Source organism: Panthera onca, chromosome B2 (assembly GCF_046562875.1).
Source record: "Panthera onca isolate mPanOnc1 chromosome B2, mPanOnc1 haplotype 2, whole genome shotgun sequence".
Taxonomy (NCBI): Eukaryota; Metazoa; Chordata; class Mammalia; order Carnivora; family Felidae; genus Panthera; species Panthera onca.
The window spans coordinates 136,772,274-136,798,320 of record NC_138343.1 but is presented as its reverse complement, the minus strand read 5'-3'; the positions used below and the strand labels follow the sequence as shown (position 1 = coordinate 136,798,320).

At 37.5% G+C, this 26,047-nt stretch overlaps 1 protein-coding gene across 2 annotated transcripts in view; it reads right to left on the bottom strand.

Annotated features, from left to right (window-relative positions):
* Positions 1-2,686: 2,686 nt before the first annotated feature.
* Positions 2,687-26,047, bottom strand: part of MYCT1 (MYC target 1) — an 85,273-nt gene continuing 61,912 nt past the window's right edge. For both annotated transcript variants that reach the window (XM_060616928.3, XM_078447485.2), the window contains one exon: positions 2,687-4,813. In XM_060616928.3, coding sequence (XP_060472911.1) covers positions 4,305-4,813 — 509 coding nt within the window. In that variant the 3' untranslated portion in view covers positions 2,687-4,304. The remainder of the gene's footprint in view (positions 4,814-26,047) is intronic.

Below are 26,047 nucleotides of genomic sequence, written 5' to 3'. Positions count from 1 at the left end.
CCACCTGCCTGGGCCAGGGCAGAATTATCCCAGTAAAGACAGGCTAAGAGTCTATTTCTCATCACCGACTCCTTGAACTGGTTTGGGGGTTAATTTCTTTCAAGTATTGGAATCATAAATATAAATATGTAACCTTAAGTAATGGGGGTTTATTAAAAGGCTGCTGCTGTGTTTTTGCCCCAGGCCTTTGCTATTCATGTAGCTCCTTCCCCTTAGAGGTTGTGCTGCAGGGAATTCTCCCTCGCTCTCCCTTCATCTCAACCTTGTTAGCCAAAGCAGGAAAGATCTAATTTGGTCAGTTACCATCTGCTCTGAGATACTCTGGTTCAGTCGTGCATGGTCAGTATAACAAGACTGGTCTCCCTAAATGCCCCCTGCCATCTTTCTCAAAGGAAATTGTGTACCTAGCAGACACTATGAGATTTCATGATCTGTCCAGTGCAAGACTCTTGATACATTTTACCAGACTGTAGTCCCAATTTACCTTGCCACCAGAAATGTGTGAGAGCATTACTCTCTCAGCACATTTGTCAACAGTGAAGGGATTTCATTCTTTTATAAATGATCATCTAAGGTGGTAGACAAAAATGCTAGAATATTGTTAACATACAACAGAAGTCCACGAGGGAGGGGAAGAAAAAAAAAAAGGTTAGAGTGGGAGAGAGCCAAAGCATTAGAGACTCTTAAAAACTGAGAACAAACTGAGGGTTGATGGGGGGTGGGAGGGCGGGGAGGGTGGGTGATGGGTATTGAGCAGGGCACCTGTTGGGATGAGCCCTGGGTGTTGTATGGAAACCAATTTGACAATAAATTTCATATTTAAAAAAATAAAATAAAATAAAATAAAATAAAATAAAATAAAATAAAATCTGTACCTCTGGGTGGATACAGAAAAAAAACAAAAACAAAGCAAAAACAAAAACAAATGCAATTTCTTAGCTGTAATATTGTCTATTTCACCATATACTTGTTAATTAACTAAATTTTCTCTTTGATAAATAATCGCTTTTGGTCCTTTACTCCTTTATCAACTTAGAATGGAATGTTTTCCATGTCTATTTGTATGAACAAACCGTAACCTAGAGATACTGGCCATCTGTTTGCTATGTTTATGGTGAGTCTCTACTCCTCCTCCTTGCTTTTAAATTTTGGCTAAGTTTATCTTTTGATGAACATAATTTCAGAATTTTTCAAATAATCAAACTTATTAATATTTTCCTTTGTAATTTATTCCACCCCTTTGGCTCTTAAAAAGTGTTCCTTTTCTGGTCATGGATTTGCTAAACATTTTAAGTTCCTCTCATTTTAATATTGATTTTATTTAAAATGTTTGTTTAAACTCATGCATACAGAGAACACTTTGGTGGTTGCCAGAAGTGGGGGTGGTGAAATGGGTGGTGGTCAAAAGATACAAACTTCCAGTCACAAAATACATAATTTCCAGGGATGTAATGTGCAGCATGGTGACTGTAGTTAATAATAATGAATTGTATATTTAAAAATTACAGGAGAGTAGATGTTGAAAACTTTCATCATAAGAAAAAGAATTTGTAACTATACGCGGTAATGGATGCTCACGGCACTTGTGGTGATCATTTTGCAATATATACTTATATTGAATCATTATGTTTTCACCTAATATAATGTTACATATCAACTACATCTCAGGAAAAAAAGCTTATTCTCTACAATTTTAATTAAGTAATTCTGGAATTATTTGTTTAGTGAAGTAAGAATCTAAATTAATATTTTTGGGGGGGCTTGGTCGGTTGAGCCACTGACTTTGGCTCAGGTCATGATCTCGTGGTTTGTGAGTTTGAGCCCTGTGTCGGGCTCTGTGCTGACAGCTCAGAGCCTGGACCCTGCTTCGGAATCTGTGTCTCCCTCTCCCTCTGCCCTCCCCTGCTCATGCTCTGTCTCTCTCTGTCTCAAAAATAAATAAAACGTTTAAAAAATTTTTTTAATTAATTTTTTTTAAAAAGTACTCATTTTACATCTGCGTTATTAATTAAAACACCTTGTTCCATCTTTTATGATGTAACCTTTTTTTGTTACCCATTTCTATATAAAATAAAGTTTGTTTCTCAAGAATAGATAAAGAATGGCCTAGACTGAATTAAAATACCAAAGTAAATGTGAGATAGTCACAGGTCACTCAATAAACAAACTGTGAACCAAAATTGACATCAGTTTAATTTTATTGCATAATCAACTAAACATTTCAAATTAAACAGATACAACTTAAAAAGTCTCTAGTTTTTGCTTAAATTTCACATTTCATAAATTGCACAATATTTATAAGATACTCATTTTGATTGTTTCATAATTGAGGAAAGAGGAGGCAACAATTCTGCCAGATGGTTAAATTCACCGCAGGATTTCTGCTCCCATTTTCCTAATTTGAAAGCTATAAAGCGATTTTTATCCCAGTATAAATTCTAGATAAAAGCCATACACTTTGTTTACTTCTCATGTGAAACATTAAGGATGACCTGGAAGTAAACGATAGCTTTGTTACTAAGTTAATGCTCTCCTGAAATCTTACCTGGCTACATGACAATTGCCAGATTTGTTAAAAACCAACTTATAACAAATTGGTTATCCTGTGAGAATTTTTTCTTAATACCTTTCTTCCTCTTCTCTTCCCTTCTTCCTAACTGCTTTTTTGCCTCCCTCCTTTCCTTGCCTTTCTTTTTCTTTCTTTTTCTTTCTTTCTTTCTTTCTTTCTTTCTTTCTTTCTTTCTTTCTTTCTTCTTTCTTGTTGGTATATTACATTAGACAGCATCAATCTATAGACCTCATTAAGAATAACTGTCCTTGAGGAACAATGGAAAATAAATGCTAAACAAAAATAAAAAACAGAATGCCGTACAGAATCTCTTACTATGTAAAAATTATGATGTTCTCGAAACATACTCAGACACTATTAGCTGTGAGCACTGCACTGCAGAAGCTAAAATAAGAGTACATTTTTCTTCATGAAAAATCCCAGTGTTCAGAGAAACAAACAAAACAGCAACATAAGCTAAATAGTCACTATATCAGAAATGAACTATAGGCCTTTTGAATAATACTCCAGTGAACTTGTGTCCTTACATGAAGAGGGACAGCCGTAAGCATCTGGCCACTGAAGCTCTCTGGTGCCCATATGTGGGAATGTACCTTGTTTCAAGAGGGTGGCCCTCTGTGGAAGTGGACTCCTTAAATAAGTGTCTGCACCAAAGACCATATGACATGGTTTAATCATTGTACAAAGACTCTTCATAGAATGTGAGGCTGAAATTCGTAGAAAAGCAAACAAGGGATGATATCTGATGAGTCGATCCAGGAAGGAGCAATCTTCATGGTTGTCGCAATGATAGACTTCCTCCCTACTGACCCCCATTTGCGAACTCACAAGAGATGGTCCCTAGATAAAGTGCTTTCCCCAATGGCTAACTTTATATCTAAGAAATAAAATATATCCAAGGAAAAATGTAAGCTTGGTGTTATTAAAGTTTGTTTTTTAGGTCAAAGAATTGGGTTTGCTGGTATTGCTTGTCTAACAACATAACTATAACAGTGAAGGAGAGTTAGATGATCTTAGTAAACCCAAGGATTTTGCCTCAATGATGTAGGTAACTATTCTTGGGGAAGGCACCAAAAGAGGCTGGGGTGGGGGGAAAATAAGTGTCAAAATTGAAGTGTCCTATAACGCCCACAGAGTTTCTCTTCCTTTGCTTGGTTCCCACACTTGTCATAAATGAGTGCCATCAAGGAACTTTAAAATCTCTGTTCTGTCACTTTTGTGCTCATATAATCCATTAAAAATCCAAGACTATAAAATGATTCATGTCATTCCGAGGAAGGTAAAATTAAAATTCTTTAGGATAGATTTTTTTTTTAAAGTGACATAGTGATTTTTTCCCCCTTTATAGTCACATTGGACAGTGAATGAGGATTGTAAACCACAAATATCTAAAGTTTTAATTTTAGTCTAAAATATTTATATACTGTATCACAGCCGAGTCTCAGATAAGAACCACTGTCTTTAATAACCTTCAGGTTGAGTTAAAAAAAAACAAACATAAATATATACCTTTTTGGAAAACATTACTATTCTGTGAGACAAAAGGAAAAAGTGTATTCAAAGAAAATGTGTTTTACATTTTCTGCCTTGAATTATAGTGCATGAACATAATTCAACTTGGAAACTCATCAGCTGTTTGGGCCATGCCCTCAAAATTCCGTTTAGCCTGTCTGTAATTTTCTTTCGGGAAAAGCCAAGAAAGGGAAGAAACAAATTAAAAACAAAAGCACCCTCTTCAGGAATCTGGGAATGCTTTTATAATTGAGTCATAGGCAGGTGGGGGCGGTGTGGAAAAGCCCACTCGAAGACTGTTGTTGGACCAGTGGAAATCCGGGCGGCTCAGACTGTGCGAAGTGCTGACGGTGTGAACCGAGCTGGAGGAAGGGAGAGTCACCAGCTGACTGTCAGTTTCCACCGGAAGTGGTGGACTTTGCAGGAAGGGATGGAAAGTCGAAGCCCTGAAGCTTGATTTTCTTGGAAAGGAATTTGCCTGCTCCAGGGAAGCTTGTCGCTGGAAAGTGAGGCTGGCCAGGCTGAGGTTGCTTCGCCGTTCGCAGCCACTGTGGCGGTAAAATCCAGTTCTGTTGAGGCCATGGTTGTAAGACCTAGACCGCCGGCTTGAACTCCACTGCGAGATGGGGGCACTGGCTCTTCTTCGAGACAAACAGACACACAGAGCCCAAATAAACCCTCCAATTACGAGCACAATTGTAATGGACACTGAGAAGGACGTGATAACATCCTCTGAAACAAACAAACAAAATCAAATAGGTAATTTCATTTGCAAATGGGTGTTCAACCAAAACCACAGGACAGAGCACCAACAGTAACTATGGAGTACATGATTAATTGAAAGCGATTTTGAATTAGGGAAATAAAAGACTGTGCTAGGTCCATATATGAATGTCAGCTGATATGCTTCTATTTTTTAAAGCAAAAGGATCTAAAGCAACATTTTTAGCTGTAGCATTACTCCTTGCTGATGCTCTTTTATCACCTGTAATAAATGAGAATAGTCTTTTTGTTTTTTTAAAGGTGATTCTTCAGTTCATAAATGTTTATAAGGTTGCAAATATAGTCCTAAGATTATTTCCTCTTGTGCTACGGCAGTAATAACGTTCCAGAAATTGATAAAGGATTTTGCAGTCAAATTGACTTTGCCTTTTCCTGCCTCTGCTTTCATCAACCCCAGCGATGTCTCCCACCTGCAGGCTTCATGACATCGCACTTCCTGTGGTCATTTTGTAACAGGAAGTGCTGAGCTAGAGCCATCTGGTGGGCTGACTGATTTATGTTCTATTTCCTGAACTCCTGGATTGTAACCTGTATCTCTGACTCATTGATGACATGACCCATGCAGACTACTGTGCTCTTTCTTGGACCATCATTTCCAGTCCATGCGGCTGTCATGCCCTCACTGTGATAATGACAGTTTTGTCCCCTGGATCCATAGAATCTCTGCTATACACCAGTATCCTTCCATTCACAGAACTTGTATTTGTTCAGATTTCCTGTTCAGGGGGTAGGGGAGTTGGTTTTCCCCAAATGGAAATTCTATCTTAATGCTTTTTCTTGTGAACTAAAAACCCCTTTTTGAAGAAAGCTGGGGAGCAGAGCCCCTGCTTTGAATGTAAAGACATTCTGCACATCAGAAGACTTCCCACGTCTTATCACCAGCCTTGGAAGACCCCACCACATTTCCCCAGGATCTAACCCACAAGTCATGCTGATTTTCTCACTATCCCAGAGCCTGTCTTTTTCTCTCAAGCTCTGTGCTTTTCCACGTATTTTTCCTTATATCTGGACACAACTTTTAAATTTCTGTCTGAAAAACCTGTTCTTCAAGATCCATTTCAAGTATCACTTTTTGGTTTCATCAACAAACATTAGTTACTGTTTCATGAACAAAAATCAGTTACCGTGAAGTAAAGAGGTATCTTATCTCATTGCTTATCTAGGGATTCTGTACTGAGAGGGCCATGGACTGGAAATTAGCTCAGTGAGGTTTTGAGATTGTGAAAAAACAAAACAAACAAATAAACAGAGAGGCTGCAAATGCTTTGAAGTTCCTCCCTTTGAGAGGTAGAATCTACTTCCCTGCCCTTGAAGCTGGGCTGGCTTCACAGCCTGCTTTTACCAATGGGATGCAATGGAGATCAAGTTGTGCAAAATGCAGCCTAAACTCCAAGAGGCCTTTCAGCTTCCACCCCAGCTGTTGTCAGAAGCCCTGTAATTGCCAGCGCCCGACAAACCCAGGCTTGCCTACTGGATGATGAGAGACAAATTGGGCCAGTTACCCCATTGCTCTGGCCAAGACACGGCTACCTCCAAACACACGAATGGGGTCTTCCTAGATCATTCAGGTGTTAGTCAGCCTAACAACTAAGTGTGACACATGAGAGAACACCAGCAGAAAATCTACTAGCTGACTGATCCCCATCCAAACTACTAACCCACAGAATTGTGAGCTGAATAGATGATATTTTTAAGCTGCTATTGTAGCAGGATTCTCGCACAGAGAGTCGTGACACCAAGGCCTTTTAATTTCCAGAAAGCAACTTTATTCCTGTGGGCACCGCTCATTTGGGTTCGTACCCGAGGAACTGAGCACTGAACGTCACGTGGCATAGCTTTTTTAATGCATTTTCTATTTCTTTGTCTCCCATATATGGTAACACACACAAACATGTAGCCTGATTAAGTGGTCTCAGTTTACGAGGTCATGAGGGATGTTGTCACATAGGTGCATAGCCAGGTTATCTTGAAGTTTTGTGGGTTGTTTTGTTCTGGGTTTCTCCTTTTCTCTCTCTCTCTCTCTCTCTTTTTTCCTCTTTAGAGAGGGGACCCTACCACACTATGTTTTGGGGTAGATTGTTATACAGCAAAAGCTAACTGATTCAAGATTCCCAACTCAGCTTTATCTTTAGCATATTGTATGATTTTTAGGAAATGTGTTTGGACTCATTTTATTATGTTTTCTTTATTTTTTACTTTTTGACATTTATTTATTTATTTTTGAGAGACAGAGCGTGAGCAGGAGAGGGCCAGAGCGAGAGGGAGACACAGAATCTGAAGCAAGCTCTAGGCTCTGAGCTGTCAGCACAGAGCCCAGTGTGGGGCTCGAAATCATGAACCGTGAGATCATGACCTGAGCCGAAGTCAGACGCTTAACCGACTGAGCCACCCAGGCGCCCCTCATTGTATTATGTTTTAAATGAAGAAGTTAGATTTTATGGTTATCAAGGTTCTTTTCAGGTTATTGTTGCAATCTATGATAATATATAGAAAATATATAATGCAGAAATAGCAAAACAAACCAATGCTGATAAATACATAAGACTACTCGTTGTTCCTTAATCTTAAGATATAGAAGCAATTGGCGTCCTTCTACCTTATGTTCACATTTATCTCCTGTGTCAAGACTGTGTATGTTTTGTTCTACTTTCACAATTACCTCCACAAATGTTTAGATCAAAATCCTCCAAAACAGTCGCTTAAATCAAATCTAAACAATAAATTCTTTGTAATAGGAAGAGGACTCTAAATGAGAAGATGATTTAGAACAGCTCTGCTGGACCAAGTATTGTTCTCCCAAAATGTCTCATAAAAATAATATTGACTCATAGCCTTAAAATTCAATCTCTTGCGACAGAGATTTTAGAAAATTAAGCTCTATCTGGAAACAGCAAATAAATAATAAATACAGTCAGAAAATAAAATCAGACTCATTGGCTATCTAGTAAAATTCAAAATTCACTTGTAACTGTCAGTGCCCCCAAATATTGGGAACCTAAAAAAGAAGTTATAGGAATTCTGGGCTGCCAAGGCAATGATAGCTGTGTAAATCAGAATGTCCCAGAATTTCTTCCAAAAAAACAATAGAAAACAAGATGCACAAATAAAATGATACAAAACCCATGCCTTCAGCATAATTAGAAGATGAAGAACATCCAAACTTCAATTACCAAGAAAGTAAACTGATAAAACAGATATCAATACCTTCTCTCCCATGCTTCTATCTCAAGTCTTCGTGGAGAAAAAGGACGGTTCCAGAAAAAGTGTAAAAATAATGAAAAGGTATTCTGTTCCATAAGCACACCCGACTATAGTAAAGGGATTTACAAGTGCATGCAAGAATGTGAAAAGGCACGGGTGCCTGGGTGGCTCTGTCAGTTGAGGGTCCAACTTCAGCTCAGGTCATGATCTCGCAGTTTGTGAGTTCGAGCCCCGCATTAGGCTCTGTGCTGACAGCTCAGAGCCTGGAGCCTGCTTCGCATTCTGTGTCTCCCCCTCTCTCTGGCCCTTCGCTGCTCATGCTCAGTGTCTCTCTGTCTCTCAATAATAAATAAATATTAAAAAAAAAAAAAAAGAAAGAAAAAAAAAAGAATGTGAAAAGGCAGCCTTGGAAAGTAATCCTTCCCTTAGGAAGAAGAGGGTAAAGTGTGCAGTCAAAAGATCTCATCGTATAAGATTCTATTTACAGGAAGTGTCCAGAAGAGGGGTAGGGAAACTATTGTGAGAACAAGCAGATAAGTGATTGCCTACGGCTGGTGGGTGGGGTGGGAGGGAACGGGAGGGAATACTAATGGCCATGGGTTTCTTTTTGAAGGCCAGAGTGTTCTCATATGAGATGGTGGCAATGGTCACACAACTCTGTGACTATAACAAAACCATTTATTGTACCCTTTAATGGGTGAATCCTAGGGTATGTGAATTATCTCAATAAAGGTGTTAAAAAGAGAAATGACAGAGAAAGAGAGGTGCTTTTTGGAAACCACACAATGAAAAAGAAAAGAGGGAAGAGTGAGGGGAAAATTTTAGAGTCCTTCAAGACAAAAAATGAAATAAAATAAAAAACAAAGGACACATAATTCCTCCCCACCTCTGTCCTCTAAAAGTCAACCAGTAAAAACACCATACACCATACGTTGCTACACTGAGGAAAGGAGGAATTTACAATGACTCCCGGGATTCTGGCATGGGCAGGCAAGGGTAGATATTAGCATCATTCATCCAAACCAAGAAGAAATGTAAGATTGTGGAAGATGCTGAACTTGAGTGCCCCTGAGATACTCATTTGGAATCAGAGTTAAATAAATATGGAGCTTAAAGAGGAGCAGAATTAGGAATCTTTATAGTACAAGAGACTTGTAGCCATCATGGAAAGCACTTACACTAAAAGCAAGAGTGTGTTTAGAAGGGAGTTGAGAATAGATTTCCAGGAAAATCACAACTTAACAGGTGGCAGAAGTAAACAAAGAAACAAAGAAGGACTAATTTGGGAGGTCTGATCAGACAAAAAATATACTAGCACTGATTCTAAGTAACAATTTTAGATGGAAGTGATTACCAGCTACTTGCCCCAGAGACATTTATCTATTCATTTATTTAACATATAAAACACCCACTAGATACCAAGCAGGGCTAAATTTATAGGCAAGAGTGAAGAAAACAAAATGTTAGCCCTGATGGAGTTTACATGCTATAAGACTTCAATGAAGGTAAGAAAATGTCCTCTAAGCCTGCAATAAGGGAGCCGTTGGCCACTTTGCCTAGAGCAGATTGAGGTCAGATGATGAAGGATTATGAGGGCATCTCTAAAAAGTTCTATCTCTCTACTGTGGGCAGAGAGAGCCTTGAACAAAGTGACCTAATAGGAAGGATAGAATACAGAGCTAACCATGATAAATGAGACAGACCAAGGCCCAGAGAAGGGAAGATAGTTGAAACAGGTCTGAACATTCCTGCCATGATCCAGATACCCGATAATAATAATGACTTAATGTGGGAAGTAACCATAAGAATAGGAAAGAAAACAGTCACAAGAGACCCAAAGTCAAAAGAACCTAAAAATTATTCCAAAGGATTACACCGTCTAAAACACTAGAAATAAGACATGGGGGGAGTGGGGCTACAAACTGAGGTTTAGAGGTTCTTGCTCCTAAGATCTCGATTATGATGTTATTTTCTAGCAGTGATTTAATAATTGGATTAAATCATAATGTTTTAGAAAAATTTCAGTATCTTCTTACTTCGTGAGATTTATATGCCTTTACTATTTTATGTAAGTTTACGAGACAATAGATTTGCTCAAATTTTTATTGTTTCATAATCATTAACACTAAAGTTCCTTTAAGTTTTGGCTGCATAAATTCTGTACCTCACTGAAAATGTGTTTTTTGCTGTTGTTGTTGGGTTGTTTTTTTTTTTTGGCTTGTTTGTTTGTTTGTTTAATTTTAGAGAGAGAGAGCAGGCACGAGTGGGGGAGAAGGGCAGAGGGAGAGAGAGAATTTCTACACTGTGCAGAGCCTGACACGGGGCTCAGTCTCACAACCCCGGGATCATGACCCGAGCAGAAATCAAAGAGTCTGACACTCAACTGACTGAGCGACCCAGGCACCCCTCACTGAAAAATTGCTCTAGAAAATAAAGAAAAATCACGAGCCACTCAAATACTCAATAGAACTAAGTCTTTTGCCTTCTTCTCAAATAAGTAGGTCTCTGAGTCCAGGCAGTTTACTCAGTTTGGTACTTTGGCTTAAAAAAAACCTAATTTTACCTATTTCAGTGAATTTTTGTCAATCTTGTTTTTTGTGAGATGTATTACATATAATTTGAATAATTCATTATTAAATGTTATTAAGTGATCAGTCATCCCTAGAAGAGTTTCTTTATAGAATAGTTTATACCCTGGAGAATCCATGAGTTAATTACGATGAGAAACACATTAATCAAAGAATCTGGACAAAATTACTCAGAAAGGCTATCTTCCTATTTAGAACAATGAATGAAAGATATACCAAGGTTCATCTAGATGTTGTACTTTTGAATAGGAGAATAAAGCATTAGGTAGAGATCTAGTAGGTAAACTATTAGCTCCTTGAAGTTCTATTATTCCACCTCAGAAAGTTTTCATTAAACCTTTAGGTAATTTGGGGGCACCTGGGTGGCTCAGTCGCTTGATCATCTGACTCTTGATTTCGACTCAGGTCTTGATTCCATGGTTGTGAGATCGAGGCCAGCATCAGGCTCTGCACTGAGCATGGAACTTGCTTAAGATTCTCTCTCTTCTCCCCCTCTCTCTCTGCCCCTCCCCTGCTTATACTCTCTCTCTCTCTCTCTCTCTCTCTCTCTGTGTCAAAATAAATCAACATGAAAAAAAACTTGGGGAGCCTGGGTGGCTCAGTCAGTTAAGTATCCGACTTCGGCTCAGGTCATGATCTCACGGTCCGTGAGTTCGAGCCCCGTGTCGGGCTCTGTGCTGACAGCTCAGAGCCTGGAGCCTGTTTCAGATTCTGTGTCTCCCTCTCTCTCTGACCCTCCCCTGCTCATGCTTTGTCTCTCTCTGTCTCAAAAATAAATAAACATTAAAAAAAATTAAAAAAATACTTTAGGTAATTTCGATATTTGGAGGAATATAATTTATAAAACAAGCAATCTTATTTTTATTTCATTATTTTGTTAAACACTATAGTATGTTTCTATGTAATTAATTTAATTTATAGGTCTCAGGCACTGTTTTGCATGTATCATACCACTTAATTCTCAAGCAAACCCATAAGGGGAATACTTTATTTCTTAGGTGTGTTGTAAGAAAATATTAATCTAAAACGTAAGTGAAGAACTTAAAATGCATAAAAAATGTACCAATTTAATACCAGATTTGATAGCCTGTTACAAAAAGAAATACTTGGGAAAATTGTGTTAAGGCAATATTATGCATTCTATAGATATCATTCTCCTGAATCAACAGCTTCTACTGGAGAATTTGAAATATTAACAACTTCAGGGGCACCTGGGTGGCTCAGTCGGTTAAGCATCCAATTTTGGCTCAGGTCATGATCTTGTGGTTCACGAGTTCAAGCCCCACATCGGGCTCTGTGCTGATAGCTCAGAGCCTGGAGCCTGCCTGAGATTCTATGTCTCCCTCTCACTCTGCCCCTCCCCTGCTTGTACTCTGTCTCTCTCTCTCAAAGCTAAGTAAAACATTAAAAAAATTTTTTTAATTAAAAAAAAAGAAATATTAACTTTAGATATAGAATTATAGATAAGGGGTTTCAGCTAAAACTAACTCTTAAAAATGCCTTGGTTCAGAATCCTCATTTTAATGATACTGAAACAGAGTCTAAGTTTTATGTGGTAGAACTAACACTTGATTTGTTTTGATGATTGAATACTGACAGCTAGCATTGGTCAGGGACTATTGCTTTCACTCATAAATGGAATAAAATGAGAAGACAAATATTCAAGTTTACAGAGTATATGCCCCTGTTTTTCTGTAAACCAATGTTACCACTATGGTCTGATCGAGGATTCTAAATATCTCAGGCTATAAGCAGATATAATAGATGATATTAAAGAGATATATTCACTTCACTTCAACTAAATGGGGATAAAACTAGAATCTTTAAAGAGAAAATAGATTCAGTTACCCAATAAAGGCCTTTAAGGGTTATAGGAGTTCCTATAGATGGTCTCAGTGTTTGTATCCTTTGAGCCTCTCTATTGCTGTCTCTTCTGACAAATAAAATGTTCTCAGTGGTTTATCTTTATTGAAAAACAGCATAAGGTTTGGGGCGCCTAAGTGGCTCAGCTGGGTAAGCATCAGACTTCGGCTCAGGTCATGATCTCACGGTTCATGAGTTTGAGCCCTGCATCAGGCTCTGTGATGACAGCTCTGAGTCTGGAGCCTGCTTCAGATTCTGTGTCTCTCTCTGTATCTCTGTCTCTCTCTCTCAAAAATAACTAAAAACATTTAAAAAAGAGAAAAATAGCATAAGGTTTAATTTCAAGAAAAAAGTTAGATACTTTTCAAATGTACAATCAAGGGAAAATAATGTCTTGTCTCTGAAATTGATGGAGAAAATTAGCAAAGGCAACCAAAATACGCAGAGTAAGAAATATATTTATGTGCCAGATGACTGATTTCCAAAATATACTAGTCTGATATAAGAAAATAAGGGTAATATCCAAACTCTAGCAGACCAGTGTTATAGAATATATTCATTCATCAAAATTTTCTTAAATGAAAAATTTCAGTTTGTGAATAAAAGCATTTTTTGTGGCACTAAAACTAGAACAATATTTCTAGGAGTGCAATTTGGCAATAAATCTGTTTTAAATGATTCTTCTTTATGGCTTTATAATATTTCTATATTATAATATTTATGATGTTATAATATTAAATATCATATTTAACACTGTAGATGTACCATCTATGCCTGAAATTTAGGGAAATGGCAGGCAGTATAGGTAATAATAACTCAAAATATTTTATTACTATTATAAATAGAAGACTGTATAGGGTTATAGAGATATCTGAAAAGATTAAATGATAAATTTTAAATGTACATGAGAATCATGAGAATAACATATATACATTAGTAATAAACCAGTTACATTTTGAATGAATATAAATTAAGATAAGATGGAGCAGAAGTTATAAAAATGACAGAAAAAAATCATGCTGCTTTTATATGGATTTGCTTAATTTTTGTTGTTCACTTGAGTGCACATACCATGAAAATGGCTTCCTAACCCGTGAAGTTAGTCAAATATTCATATTAGAAATTACCGTACTAATTCTTAGTATTTTTTTTAACGTGTATTTATTATTGAGAGACAGAGAGAGACAGAGCGTAAGCAGGGGAGGGGCAGAGAGAGAGAGAGAGGGAGACACAAAATCCAAAGCAGGCTCCAGGCTCCGAGCTGTCAGCACAGAGCCCCACCCGGGGCTCGAACTCACAAACCACGAGATCATGACCTGAGCCAAAAGCTTAACCGACTGAGCCACCCAGGGGCTCCAATCGTACTAATTCCTATGCTGCTACCATACTTGCAGAATTTTTTAATAACTATGAACTATAATAATGACATAAGAATGTCTAAGACTTGCTGAACTATATGGTAAAAAGCTTATCTATCTTCTTTTTTTTTTTTTTAATTTTTTAGTGTTTATTTATTTTTGAGAGAAAGAGAGTGAGAACAAGCAAGGGAGGGACAGAGAGAGAGGGAGATGCAGAATCCGAAACAGGCTCCAGGCCTGTCAGCACAGAGCCCAACGTGGGGCTCAAACTCACAAACCACAAGATCATGACCTGAGCTGAAGTCGGACACAACTGACTGAGCCACCCAGGCTCCCCTTATCTATCTTCTTAAGCTCCCTTACATCCAAACTGCATAAACTGTGTAAAAATCCAGAAAAGCAATAAGAAAGAAATGTCAAGTCATATTTTTGAATTTTTTATTCAAGTTTAATTAACACACAATGTTCTATTAGTTTCAGGTGTACAAAATAATGATTCAACTATTCCAAACATTTCTCAGTCCTCATCAGGATCAATGTACTCTTAATCCCCTTTATCTGTTCAAGCCATAACCTTAGTATAGCCTGTTCCAGAATGGTCTTCCATAGGAATTTTTTTTAATTCAACTGTAGTTAATGATTTTTCTGAACCAAACTGGAATACAGAAAACATATAATGAAAACAGCATCTCTTGGCCATGTAGCTTTAAATTTTCATATATGTAATTCCATTCTGGCAGATTTTTGATAACAAATTCTGGAAGTCTTTTTTTTTTAAATGTACTATTAAAACAATATACCCAAAAAATACACACATATTGGCACAGATACTCCTTTTTGAAGGACAATTTACCTTCTTATTTATCAATAATCTTAAGATCTCCCTTTGAAGGTAAAAGGTACACATTCTAACCTCAGTAAGGTAAAAATACAAATTAGATATCCTTATCCTGATTTTGTAATGTATATCTATACAACTAGCAAGGGGCTGGTATATAAGTCTTCAGTGAATAATGACTATTTCTACTAATGGTTGTATGACTTACTCAAGTCATTTGGTACTTGCTGACCTATAAATAATGGCCAGTATAGTATCTTTCAATTCTAAGATTCTAATATTGAATCTGGTTTTCAGTACATCAATGCTTCAAAGTCTGTCCATTAGTATTAAAATTTAGTAGAGGTCACCATCTAGTGGCTTTGAGTTGAACTGTTCCAAATCTGAACAGTGATTTTATCAGTGTCAACAGAAAGGAACATTGATCAATTCACAATACCCTTTGCAATTTTAAGAATCAGAAGCCCAGCTAATGCCAAATAAAGCTCTTCTGTTCTTGGTACCTTAGAGTATACAGGAGGATGGTTCATGCAATAAGAAGAATTTGACAAAAATATTTTGAGAGAATAATAGGGCACAGAAAACTTGATTAATCATAATAAAATAAAAAAAGTGTTGGTATTTTCTATGTGTAGCTTATCTTCCAGAAAATCCTATATGGTTTTTTCCCACAATATATGCAGAATTCAACTTCTATCTACTCTGTTGCCTCCCTAGTCCAACATGACCATCACCTCTGACCCTATCATTCCCACCATTCCCTAACCCTCTATTCCAATACAGTAGCCAAAGTGAACCTTTGAAAATAGAAGTCAAATCACACTATTCTGTTCTAAACCCTCCACTTCTCCCAGAGCAAAAGAAAACTCCTAAAAATGTTCTTAAAGTTCCAAGTTGACCTGTTCCCAATTATCTTTGCTCATTTTTACCCTTCCTCTGTCTTAGCTCCATCCACACTACCCTCTTTGCTGTTCCTTCAACATACTGGATATGCTCCTGACTCAGAACCTTGCGCTGGTTGTAACCTATTTCTGAAATTCTTTCCCCAGGTATCTCCGTGGCTAACTTCAGGTCTTCATTCATACGTCACCTTCTTATATAGACTTAACCTGATTACCCTATTTAAAATTTCATCTTAATAATAAAATAAAATAAAATAAAATAAAATAAAATAAAATAAAATAAAATGAAAATAGATCTAACCCCAACTAATTCCAGAAGAAAAATTAATCCTTTCTAGAAAAAGGTAAACTTACTTAGAGTCTAAAATTGTTTCTACAATGCTTCAGCCATTACTAAGCATAAATAACAAATTACAAAGCATTCCAAGAGACAAGACCAAATGAACAAAAACCAAGAGAACGGCTATATCATAGAAAAATAACCATAAGTTATCAAGATATTACAGTTATCAAACACAATTATTAAAATAACCATGAATTCATATGTTAAAGAAAATACATAACAAGTTGAACAATTTCAAGAAAGAATGGGACTTATAAAAATATTTGAATAAAAATATCTGATGAAAATTAGAAAATATTTTAACAGTTATATTAAAAATATGAAATATCAAAACACATGATATGCACTTAAAGCTGTGCTTAGAAGAAAATGTGTACCTTTGGAGGCATAAATTTAAAAAGTAGAAAGGTTGGGGTGCCTATATGGCTCAGTCGGTTAAGTATCTGATTCGATTGCTGCTCAGGTCATGAAATCATGGCTTTGTGAGTTTGAGCTCCATGTGGGGCTTTGCAGTGACTGTGCAAAGCCTGCTTGAGATTCTCTCTCTTTTTCTCTCTGCCCATTCCCCACTGGTGCTGTCTTTGTCTCTCTCAAAATAAATTTAAAAACTTAAAAAATTAAAAAAATAAAAAGAAGAAAGGCTGAAAAATCAATTATATAATCTTCCATATCAAAAAGCTAGCAAAAAAAAAAAAAAACTAAATCAAACACAAGTAAAATGGAATAATACAGTAAATAATAAGAGAAATACATAAGTAAGAGAAATAAGAGAAAGCAGAATGTAAAGACATAGAAAAAAGAAAAGAAACAAAGAGGGAGAATTATCAAAGCCTAATAAAAAGTGGTTTCCATGAAAAAAAATCTAATAAAAAATTGATTAACTGCTGATAAGAATGACCAAATGGGAAGAAGGGAAGGAAGAAGAAAAAGAGAGAGAGAGAATTACCAATATCAGAAATTAACAAGATGGCATTAGAACAGATTATATAGCCAGGTTCATTTGGTTAAGCATCCGACTTAAGCTCAGGTCATGATCTCACAGTTTGTGGGTTTTAGCCCTGCATCAGGCTCTGTGCTGACAGCTCAGAGACTGGACTGCTTCGGATTCTGTGTCTCCCTTTCCCTCTGCTCCTCCCCCGCCCTCTCTCTCTCTCTTTCTCTCTCTCTCTCCCAAAAATAAAGAAACATTAAAAAAAATTAAAAAGAAGGAAGCCTCAAATAGCAGGCAGTAGGTGAATTTCCTAGTTTGAAAAACTTCTAGCCCGAGGACAGTTTCCAGTCTGAATTATGTGGGCAGGTAAAACACCAACTGAACATCTGCAGTATTTCCAATCTGGAGAAATACAGGACAGAGGTTTTGGCAACCAGAGCTGTTTGAGTATGAGAGAGAAATTTTAGAAAAGAGAATACCAGAGAGAAGGGTCTCAAAATTTTATGGATAAACATATCCTGTAACTGTGCCCAACTCCAGAACCACACTGCATGTTTCATTTAGAATCACTAGAGAAAATAAAGAAATTAACTGAACCAAACTGAACCTGAACTGCTTGTTAAAGGACAGGCTTTATAGGTTTTTGTGGTTTGAGTTCCTACTATGTTATTTTCCCATGAAAACAAATGAGAAAAAAAGTAGTCTTCAAAGTAATATAGCCAAATCCAAAAGCCCATTCTAAATGTTAAAGATACAATATGAAATTACTTGACATATGAAGAAACAGGAAAATGTGACCCATTCTCAGGAGAAAAGGTAGTCAACAAAGGCATAGCCTGGAGGCATCACAATCCTGGACTTCAAACTATATTACGAAGCTGTAATCATCAAGACAGTATGGTACTGGCACAAGAACAGACACTCAGATCAATGGAACGGAATACAGCACCCAGAAATGGACCCACTAATCTTTGGGTATGGCCCAGCCATATGGCCAGCTAATCTTTGACAACCAGGAATGAATATCCAATGGAATAAAGACAGTCTCTTCAGCAAGTGGTGCTGGGAAAACTGGACAGCAACATGCAGAAAAATGAACCTGGACCACTTTCTTACACCATACACAAAAATAAAATCAAAATGGATGAAAGGCCTAAACATAAGACTGGAAACCATCAAAATCCTTGAGGAGAAAGTAGGCAAAAACCTCTTTGAACTTGACTGCAGCAACTTCTTACTCAACATGTCTCAGGAAACAAGGGAAACAAAAGCAAAATTGAATTATTGGGACCTCATCAAAATAAAAACTTCTGCACAGCAAAGGAAACAATCAACAAAACTAAAAGGCAGCTGATGGAATGGGAGAAAATGTTTGCAAATGACATATTAAATAAAGGGTTAGTATCCAAAATCTATAAAGAACTTCTCAAACTCAACACCCAAAAAACAAATAATCCAGTGAAGAAATGGGCAAAAGACATGATTAGACACTTCTCCAAAGAAGACACCCAGATGGCCAATCGACACATGAAAAAATGCTCCACATCACTCATCATCAGGGAAATACAAATCAAAACCACAATGAGATACCACCTCACACCTGTTAGAATGGCTAACATTAACAACTCAGGCAACGACAGATGTTGGTGAGGATGCGGAGAAAGAGGATCTCTTTTGCATTGTTGGTGGGAATGCAAGCTGGTGCAGCCACTCTGGAAAACAGTATGGAGGTTCCTCAAAAACTAAAAATAGAGCTACCCTATGACCCAGCAATTGCACTACTAGGCATTTATCCACGGGATTCAGATGTGCTGTTTCGAAGGGACACATGCACCCCCATGTTTATCGCAGCACTATCAACAATAGCCAAAGTATGGAAAGAGCCCAAATGTCCATCGATGGATGAATGGATAAAGATGTATATATATACAATGGAGTATTACTAGGCAATCAAAAAGAATGAAATTTTGCCATTTGCAACTACATGGATGGAACTAGAGGGTGTTATGCTAAGCAAAATTAGAAAAAGTCAGAGTGGCTAAAATGAACAAATCAGGAGACTATAGATGCTGGAGAGGATGTGGAAAAATGGGAACCCTCTTGCACTGTTGGAAATGCAAACTGGTGTAGCCACTCTGGAAAACAGTGTGGAGGTTCCTCAAAAAATTAAAAATAGATCTACCCTATGACCCAGCAATAGCACTGCTAGGAACTTACCCAAGTGATACAGAAGTGCTGATGCTTAGGGGCACTTGTACCCCAATGTTTATAGCAACACTTTCAACAATAGCCAAATTATGGAAAGAGCCTAAATGTCCAACAACTGATGAATGGATAAAGAAATTGTGGTTTATATACACAATGGAATACTACGTGGCAATGAGAAAGAACGAAATATAGCCTTTTGTAGCAACATGGATGGAATTGGAGAGTGTTATGCTAAGTGAAATAAGTCATACAGAGAAAGACAGATACCATATGGTTTCACTCTTATGTGGATCCTGAGAAACTTAACAGAAGACCATGGGGGAGGGGAAGGGGAAAAAAAAAAAGTGAGAAAGAGAGGGAGCCAAACCATAAGAGACTTAAAAACTGAGAACAAACTGAGGGTTGATGGTGGGTGTGAGGGAGGGGAGGGTGGGTGATGGGCATTGAGGCACCTGTTGGGATGAGCACTGGGTGTTGCATGGAAACCAATTTGACAATAAATTTCATATTAAAAATAAATAAATAAATACTACAATATAAAAAAAAGAAAAAGACAAATATCATATGACTTCACTCATGTGAGGACTTTAAGGTACAATACAGATGAACATAAAGGAAGGGAAGCAAAAATAATATAAAAACAGGGAGGGAGACAAAACATAAGAGACTCTTAAATATAGACAACAAACTGAGGGCTGCTGGAGGGGATGGGGGTGAAGGGATGGCGAAATGGGAAAAGGGGTATTAAGGAAGACACTTGTTGGGATGAGCCCTGGATGTTATACGTAGGGGATGAATTACTGGATTCTACTCCTGAAATCATTATTGCACTATATGCTAACTAACTTGGATATAAATTAAAAAATAAAAATAAATAATAATAAACAAACGACATAGCCTAAAATGCCCAGATGTTGGAATTAGCACACAAAAATTTTAAAGCAACTTGTATATTTATGTTCAATGATGCGAAGGACAGTGTTCATAAAGAATGAAAAGTCGGAGGAGTGCCTGAGTGGCCCAGACAGTTAAGCTGCTAATTTCGGCTCAGGTCACGATCTCACTGCCCATGAGTTTGAGCCCCCCATGGGGCTCTGTGCTGACAACTCAGAGCCTGGAGCCTGCTTCGGATTCTGTGTCTCCCTCTATCTCTGCCCCTCCCCTGCCCACTCTGCCTTTCTCTCTCTCTCTCAAAAATAAACATTAAAAAAAACTTTTTTTTAAAAAAAGAGTGAAAAGTGAGAAATATCAACAGAAAATACAAATTCTAAGAAAGAACCAAATGGAACTAAAAAGAACATCAAAACTAAAAAAAAAAAAAAAAAAAAAAAAAATCACTCAATGAGTCTAACATTACACTTAAGATGACAATGAAAAGATTCAATAAACTTAAAAATAGGTTAATAGACGGGGCACCTGGGTGGCTCAGTTGGTTAAGCGGTCGACTTCGGCTCAGGTCATGATCTCACGGTTCATGGGTTCGAGTCCCGCATGGGCTCTGTGCTGACAGCTCAGAGCCTGGAACCTGCTTCAGATTCTGTGTCTCCCTCTCTCTCTGCCCCTCCCCTGTTCACACTGTCTCTCTCTGTCTCTCAAAAATAAATAAATGTAAAAAAAAATTAAAAAAAAAAGAAATAGGTTAATAGAAATTATCCATTTTGAAAAAGAGAAGAGCCTCAGGGAACTATGGAACAATTTACAAATATTTAATATAATGGAGCTAAAAACTAATTGAGGAAATAAGACTGAAAATTTTCAAACTTAATGAAAGAAATGAGTTTACAGATTCAAGAGTCTTGAAATATCAAGCAGGAAATAATGTAAAGAACTGTACACAGGCACATCATAATCAAACAGCTGGAGATCAAAGATAAACTGGCAGCAGCCAAATTAAAATTAAAATGACATAACTACATTCAGAAAAACAATTATTTGAACAACTACTAATCCCCAATAGGATACCATCATATTTCAAAGCAACAAAAAAATCAATCAAACTAGATTTTCTATATCCTAAAAATTATCTGTTAAGAATAATGGAGAAATAAATAATCTTCCAGGTTTAGAGAAAAACTCATGACTAGCAGAACTACATTAAAAGCTTTGCTAACATGGATGGAATTGGAGAGTGTTATGCTAAGTGAAATAAGCCATATAGAGAAAGACAGATACCATATGGTTTCACTCTTATGTGGATCCTGAGAAACTTAACAGAAACCCACGGGGGAGGGGAAGGAAAACAAAAAAAAGAGGTTAGAGTGGAAGAGAGCCAAAGCATAAGAGACTCTTAAAAACTGAGAACAAACTGAGGGTTGATGGGGGGTGGGAGGGGAGGGAGGGTGGGTGATGGGTATTGAGGAGGGCACCTGTTGGGATGAGCCCTGGGTGTTGTATGGAAACCAATTTGACAATAAACTTCATATATTGAAAAAAAAAAAAACCTCAAATGAAAAAAATAAAAATAAAAAAAATAAAAGCTTTGCTAAAGGAAACCCTTAGATTGAGGGGGAATGATATCAGCTAAAAGACTTAGAGCTTCAGGAAGAAATAAAGAACATCAGAAATAGTATCAGTATAAATATAAAAGACTATTTTCTTTTAATTTCTTTAAAATAAGCACAAACACAGTAGATAGGTGATACCTAGATATACAGATTAGACTTAAAAGTTTTTAAATCTGCTCAGCAAAAGACACTTTAGAAAATAAATAAGGAAGCCACAGACAGGTAGCAAACATTTACAAGCCACATTACAGGTAATAAACATTGCCTGGATGGTGTGTTGGTTAAGCTTCGGATTCTTTTTTTTTTTTTTTTACATTTCTGTATTTTGAGAGGCAGAGAGAGACAGAGCATGAGTGGGGGAGGGGGCAGAAAGAGAGGGAGACACAGAATCTGAAGCAGGCTCCAGGCTCTGAGCTGTCAGCACAGAGCCTGACGCGGGGCTTGAACTCACGAGCTGTGAGATCATGAGCTGTGAGATCACGAGCTGTGAGATCATGACCCGAGCCTAAGTCGGACACTTAACCGACTGAGCCACCCAGGTGCCCCAAGCTTTGGATTCTTGATTTCAGCTTCATCTTTCAAGCCCCACATGGGCTCTGTCTGCTTCGGATTTTCTCTCTCTTCCTCTTTCTCTGCTCCACCTCCCTCTCTCTCTAAAATAAATAAATAAACTTAAAAAAAAAAAATAAACTTTGCAAATATATATCTGACAACTGACTGACACCAGAATATATAAAGGACTTTTATAATCAATAATAAAAAGACAGAAGAAGGGGAAGGGGGAGGGGGAGGGGGAGGGGGAGGGGGAGGAGAAGGAGAAGGAGGAGAAAGATAAAGAAAATAAAAATGCGCCAAAGAAATGAACAGATTCTTCTTCAAAATATATATTCAAATTCCCATAAGCACAAGAGAAGATGTTCAATGTCACAATCAGCAAATTTTTGTCTTTAAAGGCCCAGGGAGCAAATATTTTGGGCTTTTCAGGTCATAAGTTATTGAAACTACTCAACTCTATTATTGTAGCACAAAACATCATAAACACACAATTGTCCCAATAAAACTTTATTTATAAAAACAAGTCATGCATCATATTTAGCCAGTAAGCCATACTTTGTCAACCTCTGCTCACCATCATCAGGCATCAGGAAGATACAAACTAAAACCACAATAAGATAAAACTAAATACTGACCAGAAAGGCTACAATATAAAGGGTTGAAAATAAAAAAAGAGCTGTTGGAAAAGATCTGAAGCAACTGGAGCCCTCATATATTTTTGCAAAAAGTAAATTGCATAACCACTTTGGAAAAAGGCCTGACAATTTTTTTATGAAATCAAACCTACACTAAAGCTATGACCAGCTCTTCCACTTCTAGGAAGTTACGAAGAATAATGAAAACATGTATCAACAAAAGAGTCTTACAAGAATATCTGTTACAGCTCTATTCTTATAGCCAAAAGAGTAGATCCTATATTATTTCATTTATCAGAAGTTCTAGAACAGGCAAAGCTAATCTGTTCTAGAAAAGAAAATCAAAATAATGGTTTCTTCTGGGGATGTTGCAGACAGGAACTGACTGGGATATGGAATTAGGGAACTTTTTAGGTTTGTGATAATATTTAATATCTATGATTGAAGACAGAGTGATTCAGATGTGTACATGTTTGTAAAAATTCAGCAAATGTTCAGTTTCAATCTGTGCACTTCATTATTATTTATTTTACACATTCCATTGTAGGTAAATTTGACTTTAAAAGGAAAAAAACATAAAAAAATATTGAATTCTGATTAATGATATACATGCTAAAGTAATTAGGAAGAAGTATACTGACATCTTCAGCCTACGTTGAAATGGAAGTGAATAGGGGCACCTGGGTGGCTCAGCTCGGTAAGTGGTCGACTTCAGCTCAGGTCATGATCTCGCAGTCTGTGAGTTCGAACCCCGCATCGGGCTCTGTGCTGGCAGCTCAGAGCCTGGAGACTACTTCAGATTCTATGTCTCCCTCTCTCTCTGCCCCTCCCCTGCTCACGCTCTGTCTCTGTCTCTCAAAAATAAGAAACATTAAAAACAAAAAAAAGAAAGAAATGCAAGTGAATAGGTAGGTGAATAAAATAACTATTGTAAGAACCTAAATGATAGGGGCACTAGGGTGGCTCCGTTGGTTGAGCATCTGACTTCAGCCAGGTCATGATGTCACCCTTTGTGAGTTTGAGCCCCTTGTCGGACTCTGTGCTGACAGCTCAGAGCCTGGAGCCTGCTTCAGATTCTGTGTCTCCCTCTCTCTGCCCCTCCCCCACTCATGCTCGCTCGCTCTCTCTCTCTCTCTCTCTCTCCCTCAAAAAATGAAAAAAACATTAAAAAAATAATTTAGAAAAAACGTAAATGATAGAACCTAAGGGGTATGGGTATGGGTATTCACTGTAAGCATCCTTTGATGTTTCTCTATATTTGAACATTTTTTTTAAATTTTTTTTTTAACATTTATTCATTTTTGAGACAGAGAGAGACAGAGCATGAATGGGGGAAGGTCAGAGAGAGAGGGAGACACAGAATCTGAAACAGGCTCCAGGCTCTGAGCTGTCAGCACAGAGCCCGACACGGGGCTTGAACTCACGGATTGTGAGATCATGACCTGAGCCGAAGTCGGACACCCAACCGACTGAGCCACCCAGGCGCCCCTATTTGAACATTTTTATAATAAAATGTTGGAAAAACATATGAGAGAGTATCCCAAACAACTTTAAGGCAATATATATGGAAATTTAATTTAAGTGGGAAAAGTTTTAGAAAACACAAACTTCCATAACTCATAGAAGAAAACGCTTCCTAACTTGTTTTATGAGACCAGCCTAACACTAGTACCAAAGCCCGACAAGACTATCGCAAGAAAAGACTATTATAGGCAAATTTCTCTCTTGAATGTAGATACAGGAGTTCTAAGGTCAGGGACCTATTAAACGGTGCAGCCTTCTAGGCTCATGCTTACTGAATCATAATCTCTGATCATGGAGCCCAGTGAGAGATGCATTTTCAAATTTATTTATATAATTCAGATGCAGCTGCTTTAAAGACAACAATTTGTAAACACTTGTTTTTCAAGATTTCTGGGTAACTGAGATAAGGGAAATAATTGGTAGGCCATTAATGTGCAATGATGCACACGTGTCCAATGATGGACACATGTTTAATTTGTTTTACAAATACAAATTAAAGACGCATTTGAAATATAATAACATTGGCTTGCTTTTTAGGAGGAGGAAATATAGAGGACATCATTGGGGTTTGTGTTCAATAAACTCTGTCTCCAGTTTCTCTGAGAACATCCTGCTCCTATCTACAGAGAGTAGACCTGTAACATTTAATTTAATGTATTAAATGTAGACATATTTCTACAGGAAATAGAACTTTCAGCTATTAACCAAGGTTTTCTCCCCTTGACACTTGACTACCCAATAAATCAGTTCACAACCCTTCATCTCTTCAATTACTTTGGAGAGGATTCGTACGGTTAGCAAGCATGCATAGAAAAAGGAAAAGTTGATCCTTGGAATTTCTAATTGGATTATCAAATATGTAGAATGGATGAAAACCAAATAGGTAAAAACCTTGAAAAACAGTTGCTTTACTGCAATCACTAGATATTTTGAGAGAGATAAGAGTGTTCTGTTTGTTTGCTGGAATTTCAAAATGCTAAGAGTCTAAAGGGCTCAAAAACATACCTTTTTACTCTTAGAACGGTATTGGGAAAAATGAACCATAGTCTACGAGTCATGTCCTTGTCAATGTGGGTTGCCATACAAAATACTATAGCCTGTATGGCTTAAACAACAGGCCTTTATTTCTTAGTTCTTTGAGCTAGAAAGTCCAAGATCAAGGTGTCAGCATGATCAGGGTCTGGTGAAAGCTTCATAGCTTGCAGGTGACCTATTTCTCGCTGTGACCTCACTTGACCTTTTCTCAGCGCATGCTCACAGAGAGTGAGAGAGAGAGCAATCTCTCTTCCTTTTCTTACCAGGCCATTAAACCTTCCATGTAGCCCCCACCCTCCTGACCTAGTATGTGACTAGTAAGGGAGTAGAAGGGATCATCACTCCATCTCTGCTCATGATGAGTTATAGATTGATTTAGGGAATCCCAGAGAAACTGGTATCCATTCTCAGCTTCCTGGGGTCCAAATGCGGTCCAAATGGGGTTTTCCCTCTGAGAAACCCTGGGTGCCTGACAGGCAGAGTAGAAATGGGGATGGTAGACATTGGTACATCTGGGCTTAGGGCACTTGATAAACAGCTTAACCGCAAGAGACTTTCACAACCCTCGGATTATGGGAGAGCATTCAATATTGTTCTATACCACTGAGATAGATGGAAAAGTCCCTGAATAAAAGGCAGCAGTAGACTAGAGGGGACATAAAAAAAAAAGGAGAAACCATGCCATTAACAAAATTTGC